Source organism: Chenopodium album, chromosome 2 (assembly GCF_948465745.1).
Source record: "Chenopodium album chromosome 2, dcCheAlbu1.1, whole genome shotgun sequence".
Taxonomy (NCBI): domain Eukaryota; kingdom Viridiplantae; phylum Streptophyta; class Magnoliopsida; order Caryophyllales; family Amaranthaceae; genus Chenopodium; species Chenopodium album.
Window position 1 is genome coordinate 70,109,576 of NC_137835.1, and position 9,187 is coordinate 70,118,762.

Here is a 9,187-nt window from a genome sequence, read left to right on the forward strand (position 1 = left end):
CGAACACGAATAAATAGGTCGTAGACATGTGACTTAGAAGAGATCGGAAAAGTCCATAAAAATTCGTGTAATTGTCAAGAAAGAGAATATAATATTTATGACCAAGAGAACTAAGAATAGGAGATGTCCACAAATCACTGTGTATAATGTCAAAAGGCATAGTAGTATGAGACATTGAATCAGGAAAAGGCGATTTTATTAATTTACCCAAAGGGCAAGAATGACAAACATGTTTAGCCTTGTTACATTGAATGGAATTACTACTACGCAATGAATCTAAAATTGCATTTCCCGGATAACCTAAACGGGAATGCCACACACTAGGAGAGATAACTGCAAAAGCTGACGGAGTGGAGGTGGAAAAGACTTAACGATCAGTGAGGAAGGGATAAAGATCGCCACTACTATTACATCTCACTAGCTTGCTCCCCGTCTGCAAGTCCTTCACAGAAAACCCAAAAGGATCAAACTCAATGGAAACATTATTATCAATCGAGAATTTCCTAACAGAAATGAGGTTTTTGACTAGTTTTGGGACATGAAGAACATTTTTGAGTTGGAGTGTGTTTCGATTTAAGGATTTGTGACCATAACCATGAATTGGAATTTTTCTACCATTACCAACAATAATTGCATTATCATGACGTTTGTTCAAAGTAAAATATGACGATAAGTTACCTTGAGAATTTGTCATGTGAGAAGTAGCCCCGGTATCCATGTAGTAGTTCGGATCGGACAAGGACATAGTGTGCATTGCTTGATCAATATTGGTTGGCATGTAACCTTGAGACGACGGACCCGACATATAGTAAGCTTGAGGTGAGCGTGCCCCAAGGACACCGGACTGATTTGCAGGCTGCGGTGGTCTGTTGGCGGACCATGGAGACGGGCCCGGGCCCTGTGCAGGGTATGGACATGGAGGGAGAGCCCAAGGCCCCTGCTGCCAATACGCCCAAGGAGGAGGGTACAACCATCCTGCCTGGTTTTGCTGCTGCTGCAGCGGGGTTGGAGTACCACGCTGCGAAGGCTGCTGTTGCGGCGAGGCACCCCCACGCTGCTGGTTGCCGCAGCCGCCTTTGCCCTTGCCGGAGCTGCCTTTACCCTTGCCGGATTTCCGGCCATTACCACTACGCTGATTGTTTCCTCGAGAAGAAGATTGAGAATTTTCAGCGTTGGGTGGAGATGTCATAGAGGATTGCGTAATGTGAGCCTCTTCATGAGATTCCACAGAAAGATCAGTAGCATTCCCCTGTTCTTCTAACTCAAGCATCAAACGAAGAGTGTCGAATGAGGGCAGCGGGTTGAGGTGACGAACGGAAGTTCGAAAGGGCTTGTACTCCTCCGAGAGCCCTTTCAAAAGCTGGAGAGCCATTCGATTGTCGGAAACCTTGTCTCCAACATTCCTCAAGTTGTCAGCTAGGGTCTTTAGGTGCGCGCAATACGACTTAACACCATCAAATTGATCAAGCCTGGTGTTCGTAAATTGCGCATCATATTGCAAAGCTCTCGCGGACTTGTTGTTTAGAAAATAGTTCTTCAACCTGTTCCAAGCGTCGGCTGCCGAATCATCGGGATCGAGGATGGAGGTGAGAAGGTCATAAGAAATTGTCCCATAAATCCATTGACAGACAATATCATCAAGTCTCTGTGTGAAAGCTTTTTCGGCTTTCGTCGGAGCGGAAACCTTGGCTGAAGGATCAACTGGCGAAGGTAAAATATGGTCTATTACCAAATTTGCGCGGCAATGGAGTTGAAACAGAGTGGACCAGCTGTTGTATTGTTTACCTGCATAATCAAGAGTGACAGGAATGCACGCCTTGATGTTGGTAACAAGGGTAGCTGGGTGAACCTTGCTAGCTTCAGCCATGGAGGAAAAAAAAGAAAGAAGAGAAGCGGAAGGGAGGATTAAGAAAGAAGATAACCTAGAACTCGTGATACCATATAAGAATAGAATGAATATTTGCCGTGAGTATTCTCATTGACTGATGGTCATTATATACAAACTATAAGCCCATATTTAGGCATAACTAAATGCTACAAAACAGGAAGCTAATTGATAGCCCTTTGACTATAATATATACAAGATAATTACAAAAGATTATTTACATAATCTATCAGAAATTAAGGAATGTCTATTTCGTATGGAACCCATGAAGTGTCCTAGGCAGGATTGAATTATGGCAAAAAAATTTCAACATTTCTAGGACGTGTTGGGAGGATCTATTTTTGAGTTTGTGAATCAATAATGCTTTCGTAATAGTTGCATTCATCCTGAAATTAATCACTCATATATTTTTGTGAGTTTACACCTATTGGGTTGTGCATATTCTATAATCTATCTTATTACTAAACTTATATCTGATAAATTAAAACCTTTTCTTAATAAGCTTATTAGTCCTCTTCAATTGAGTTTTGTTAAAGGGAGAGGAATAGAGGACAATGTTATTGTGATTAAAGAAATAGCTCATCTCTTCAATAAGGAAAAAAAAGGAAAGAATACTACTACTCTCAAACTTATCCCTCTAAAACATATGATAGCTTGGAAGGGAGCTTTATCAAAAGCATTCTTTTAGATTTCAAGTTCCCTACTCCTTAAGTTGTCTCATTATGTGTTGTATTACCAAACCTAGAATCTCGATTTTATGGAATGGTGAAGTTACAAATGAATTTAGTCCCTCTCATGGTATTAGGCAAGGAGATCCTATGTCTTCCTACATTTTTGTCTTATGCCTTGAGAGACTTTCTTCTTTGATTGAGAGTAGTATTAAAACCAAGAGTTGGAAACCTCTCAACATATTTTCTTCTATAAGCATCTCTCATATTTTTTTATGCTGATGATGTGTTTTTATTTGGTCAAGCTTCCTCAAGCAATATTAAGGAAATGATGGACGTTTTGAATCATTTTCCCTAATAAGATGTGTCATTGTGTAAGAAGGGAGCTAGGGAATTAGTTTAATATTAAGTTTTCCTCAACCTTTGGGAAATATTTATGAATCGAGATAAGTCCTAATAAGCTCAAAGCTGCTCATTATCTTTCTCTTCTTGATAAAACCATGAATAGGATTAATGGTTGGCAATCTAAAATGCTAAATTTTGCTGGTAGAAACACTTTAATCAAATCAGTGCTAAACTCTTATCCTCTCTATCATATGCATACCAATCTTTTTCCGGTTTTTATCACTTCCTCTATTGATAAAAGATGCAGAAAATTCTTGTGGATCAAGGTGGATAATATCCACTATTCTCCAAGAAATATATGGTCTCACATAACTAAACCAATTGCAATTAGAGGTTTGGGTATAAGAAGACTCAGAGAGTGGAATTTAGCCTTCATGGCTAAATTAGGTTGAACTATTTTGACTAATCCTGAGAAGTTGTGGGGTTAGAATTCTTATAGATAAAAACATGAAAAAATTTGCCTTATTTTTTTTATTTTTTTTTTATTGTATTGCTAACAACTCTCAGTCTCCAATTTGGAGAGACATTTTAAAGCGAAGGCATTTGCTTTCTTCTGGTTTGAAGGTTGGAATTGGTATTGGGAAGACAACCGCCCTCTGGTATCATCACTAGGTGGCTAAGAAACCTCTTTACCTTTACCTTGTCAGAGATGTTTCTGAATAAAAAATTCATTGGTTTGTTTGAGATATTATTAGGAGTGGGAAGTAGTGTCTTGATGTTATTGTTCATCTTCTCCCTCAGGCTATAATTGATTTAATTCTGGCTACCCCTATTTTCAATTCTGTAGTAATGAGAGTTTTATTAATTGGACTCTAACTAAGAATGGAATGTTTTCTATTAAGTCAGCTTACCGTTTTTTAATCAAGGATAATCGCATCAATTCTGGCTTCTTATCATGGAAAAAGCTTTGGAAAATTCCTGTTCCAGCCAAATATAGAATGTTACTTTGGAATTGTATGTACTCTATTCTTCATGTTGTTGAGAAAATTTCTCTTTCTTACCAATGATTGATCCCTAATGCTCCAGATGTTGTTTGTATAATGAGTCTCATTTACATATGTTTAGAGATTGCTTCTGCTCTCACAGTTTGTGGAACGATATTTATGCCAATGTCACTTTGCCTAGAGGTTTTAACTTTGTTAAGTTTGTAACTGTAGATTGGATTGACTGCCTCAATTTCAACTTGAGTTTTTCTGCACATTGGAAAATGGTTTTTGATACCGCTTTTTGGCATATCTGGAGAAATAGAAACATAGCTGTTTTTGAACTTAAATTTATGCTCATTTTCTCCATGATTATCAATGTTCTAATAATCTGTTGCAGGGAAAGGGTAAAGATGTTGCTTCTTATACTACCACTACATTTGCTACTACTGTTACTGAGAGTGATTCTTCTGGCTCAAGCTATGCAAGATGTCAAGGAAAAATGAAAGAGTTATGCTTCCACAGTTACTATTTCTACTCCAAGTGTTGTAACACTCCCAATTTACTAACTAATAATAAACATTAAATAAAGGAAAAATAGACAACCTTTAAATAAAATCGCGGAAGCATACGCCTAAATCGGAGGTAGTACTGCCACACTCGACAAATTGTCAAGTGCTAAGGCTTATAAAATCTCAATAATTACAACTCAATAAACTAGGTGAGCTATTTATACAACTTTACAAACTCGTTATACCATACTAATTGAAACACTTGAGCTCCTTTAGCTACGATCACTTGGTTAACCTGCTTATACAAACTTGACTGCTCACCATTAAGGGCAAATTCCAAAATAGATCATCGTAGGGCCACCATAAGAAAAAGACATGGCTGCAAACACAAGTAACAGAACAACAAACACACACACGTCCACTACAAGAAAATAACCTTTTCATAGCGATTACTTTAACCTTTAGTATCGATTGTAATTGCAACAAAAAGCTTTCCCAATGAATGGTCATTTGATACAATATCCCTCGTTGCCTTAGCCTTTAGTAGTGGTTTTCAATATCGCTGGGGTTGGCCTCAATAATCTATACGAATAACTACATCCAATCGTGGTGATTATTGTAGCGATTACAATCTCTATAAATGTTTAACTCATTTTCTTCAAAAAAAAAAAAAAAAAACATGCGTATGATCTTTACAAGATTCGAACATGCAACCTCAAACTCTTATATTAAATTTTTCACAAATAAGCTATGACATATTTTTATGTATTCTTTGTCAAACAATATTTATATATCTAGTGTTGAAAAGGCTTTTCGTATCGATTTTTGAGATTTAGTGGCGATTGTAAATGATACAATTTCTCAAAATTATATAAATGTGTAAAAATAGTGTGGATATGTATTATTATGTTTTCCGTATTGATTTTATATGGGAAAACCATGGCGATTGTAAAAATGATACGACATCTTTAATTATTTCACAAACATACTTGCATATTGTAGCGAATGTACAATCGCTACGAAAAGAGATTTTTCTTGTAGTGGTTAGCAAAAAAGGTAAGTAATCACCACTTATCAAATATATAATGAGGTAATATAATATTTAATAATATAATTAGATCACCGACTATGTAGATCGAAACTACATTTACCAAAATATCAAACTAAATACGACACTCCACACAACTAACTTTGATAAAATCCCACCTCAAAAATAATAATATGATACTCTTCTCAATTATCTCATCTAACCAATAAGTGTGCCACGCTCTTTGTTTTATACCTAGCCTTGGACATGAGTAATTCGAATAACAAACCAACAAGTATAAAAACTCGAATACTCTCAATACTAGAAAATACCTTGAACCAGACCATATTCGGGCCAATTACCACTGTAGAGGACCATAAAAAATATAAAAAATAAAGATTGTACCTCATCCTTAACTCATGATCTGATTATCATCTCCTTACCAACATGACAATGACTAAGGTATATAACGATGAGCCTCAAACCAAAAATAAAATATAATAATTCTCAACCTTTTGATCTCATGCTTGATCAAATAACCATTCACGAATTAATTGATAATTTCTCAGTAATAGCACATGTTCCCAAATAACATAAAAATTCGATTCATAAATATCTCAACTCTTAGGGCAATAATACTAGCACCCAAAATAATTAAATATCAACCCAATAATAATACTCCGCATTAGCAATCCTATAACCTTAATAAAACAATGCTCCTTATAGCAACAACATTAAAAACCCTAGAAAAATAACACAATCAATCAATACCACAAAAATAATACGACAATTAGAATCATATTATACCACACACTAGTCATGGATATATATAAATCATGATCATATATAATTCACAAATTATAAAATTTACACATAACAATACGGAGTACAATTAAAACTAACAATTTATAATCAAACAAATCCAAAAATCAATTAAGGTCGTGTGATTACATATAATAAATAATACAATTAAATTATAAAAAATAACTCCAAAAGATTGATAGTGTGATTACCTTTTCGATGAATACCAAAACAATGAAACATTTTAGAATCGAATATGAAACTATTACTCTAGCACTCCAAGTAGAATGACACACTATAGACACCTAAAAATGTCTCCCCGAAACTGACAGGCTCAAGTCGTATTCACCTAATAAAAAATAAAACCTAAATCCACTAACTATGTAGATAGGGAAGAAGGGTCGAACCACAGGGAAACGAGTCTTTTTTATTTCTAATTAATTAATATAATCTAGATTATAGAGTAACAAATTATTATTATCGAAGGGAAACTAAACTACTAAAGAGTAAAAGTGGGAAAGAATAAAAGTAGGAGGAGAAACAATGAATAAAAGACCTAGGGCATAGGTTCACCAATAAATAATATTTCAGGGTAAAACATAATAAGCAATCATCAATGCATTAGACAGATTATAAAGGACTTTCGCTACGTATTACAATCACAAAGTTAATTTACCGGTATTAAATCTGATCTTTCAAATCTCGACTTAACCATTAATAAATTAGTCCGCCTATTGAAACTAAGCCTAAATATCAATTCTCATCTCTCGAATCTCGAATCAATATTGCTAAACTCATACAATTAAATCCAGCCAAACCTAATTGCATAGCATTAAATCAATCAATAGGAAAATAATTAAGCATTGACAATCAACAATCACAAATTAACCCTTCATATTATTTATTGGATCCCCATAAACCCTAGAAATAAAACTACTCATGCATAATTAAATCTAAACTAATCAAAGCAATAGAATAAAACATGATGAAAGAATTAAAGAAAATAACTGAAATTAAAAGAGAAGAAATCGTTACCAAAAGTAATCTGAATTAAAGAATGGAATTAAGAACAAAGTTGAGAGAATTTTAGAGAGAGAAGATATTCTAAGTAGAGAGAGAAAGTCTAAAAGAGAAGGTAAATCAAAATTACGTACAAAAATCGTACTTAAACATTCCTAAAACAAATCCTAATTGAAAACTAAGATCTCGGCAATCAGGTGCCTCCAAAAACACGCACCCGATTGGGCCCGCCTTTTTCTTCAAGGTTCTCTTAGGCAGCCGCGCCCGCCCGATCGGGCCCGGTCTCTTCCTCGAGGCTTGGACTTCGATTGGGCTTGATTCTTCGGCCCAATCCGGATTTCCTCTTCGGGTCTTGAATACTTGGTCCAAATGCCCCGGTATCACACACTGAGCCCTTAATCACCGGCTCTAATCGCTCCTGGGCTTCAAAGATGGTCGTGTCCTCTTAATGTTCGTAGTTGCTCCATGAAAAACCTGAAAAACGCTCCAAATGTGCAATTTCCTACAAAACTCAAGCAAAACTACAAAAACACTAGAAAACACCAATTAGTAATAAAAGTGGCTCTAAAGAGCCAAAAACACTACTAATTATGACTAAGGGACACATCAAACTTCCCCAGGCCAAACCTTTGCTTGTCCCTAAGCAAAGAGCTCATCAATGAACATATAAAACATGTTTCATCCCAAGTAAACAAAATCAAGCACAAACGATTCAAGGCAAATCTAATGAACATGCTTCAATGTCAATCAATCTCATTCATCTAATCATTCTTCCTCCCCAACAATTGTCAAGTAGAGCAAACCACATGAGCATATAGAATTCAAGACTAGTGCTCACACACTCAACTCTCATTTATATATTATGTGGCGAGTAAAAGATGTACTCGATCGCTCTCCAACCAACCCCTTTATATGTGAAAAATGTCCTCCCAACTCACACTCTCGCGTGTTTATAAAGATGTACACTCAACCTACTAGTCGACTCGAAATATGTCAAATCATAACTTGCATTGATAAACAACACTTTCACATTCATACAACTCTTATGCACAAAGGTCGGAAGGTCTTTAAAGCTTGTAATGTAAGGCTAGGGTAAAGGGTAGGATAAATTTAGGAAAAATGTGAGAGAAAAGCCATGCTTAAGGGAGCCATATCCTAACAAAACCCAAGGTCAAAAACAAGTAATGACCAAAACATCTCCAATCACAACTTAACTCCACAAAAATTCACCAAGCAATCCCATGCATAACAACAATCCCAACACTTACATATTCACTCACAAAGTATGATAATAGGAAATAGAGTGAATTAAAACAAACTTTGAACTACTTATTTTTTTTTTCTTTTTTTTTCAAACTTGAACTTTTTTTTTTTCTGAATTTTTTTTTTCTTGAGCAACCTTCACATAGAACATTTGAAACAATTTTTCTAATCATAATATCAAAAGAACAATCACTCTTCTTTTATTCCCACATTGTGCAAATAGAGTGCACACCACAATTCCCTCACCTCACCTACTAATAGCTCCCCCGAGCCAAGTTTGGGACTAGTAACCAATGGGGCTCATATAGGCTTGTAATGTGGCTAAATAATCAATAAAAAGGGCACAAGCAATAACATGGGTAGCAAGAAGGGAACAAATGTATCTAATATCGTCTGAAAGCTACCTAAGAGAACAAATGCCTTCGTCCTCCTCAATGTGCATAATATTGAGCCATACAAACATTACTAACAGTTGGAAACCAATACTCAAATTCCTTGACATACCAGGAACTATCACACAATTCCTAACCAAATTAACTAGTCAAGCACTATATTCACAAATAGTTGGCAAAATTGACGCATGTTTAGGCATCCAAACAATTAAACTTCAAATCATGATAAAAAAATTCACAAAGCTCATTATCATATACCAAGAATCAAAACAATATTTTCCAAATATGGGG

The 9,187-nt window shown here is 35.6% G+C and overlaps 1 protein-coding gene across 1 annotated transcript; it reads right to left on the reverse strand.

Moving 5' to 3' along the window:
- Positions 1 to 367: 367 nt before the first annotated feature.
- LOC145574992 (uncharacterized) lies at positions 368 to 1,867 on the reverse strand. Its single transcript, XM_081632902.1, has one exon. It carries the CDS (start codon positions 1,865 to 1,867, stop codon positions 368 to 370), a length of 1,500 nt encoding a protein of 499 aa, XP_081489028.1.
- Between the last annotated feature and the right edge of the window lie 7,320 nt (positions 1,868 to 9,187).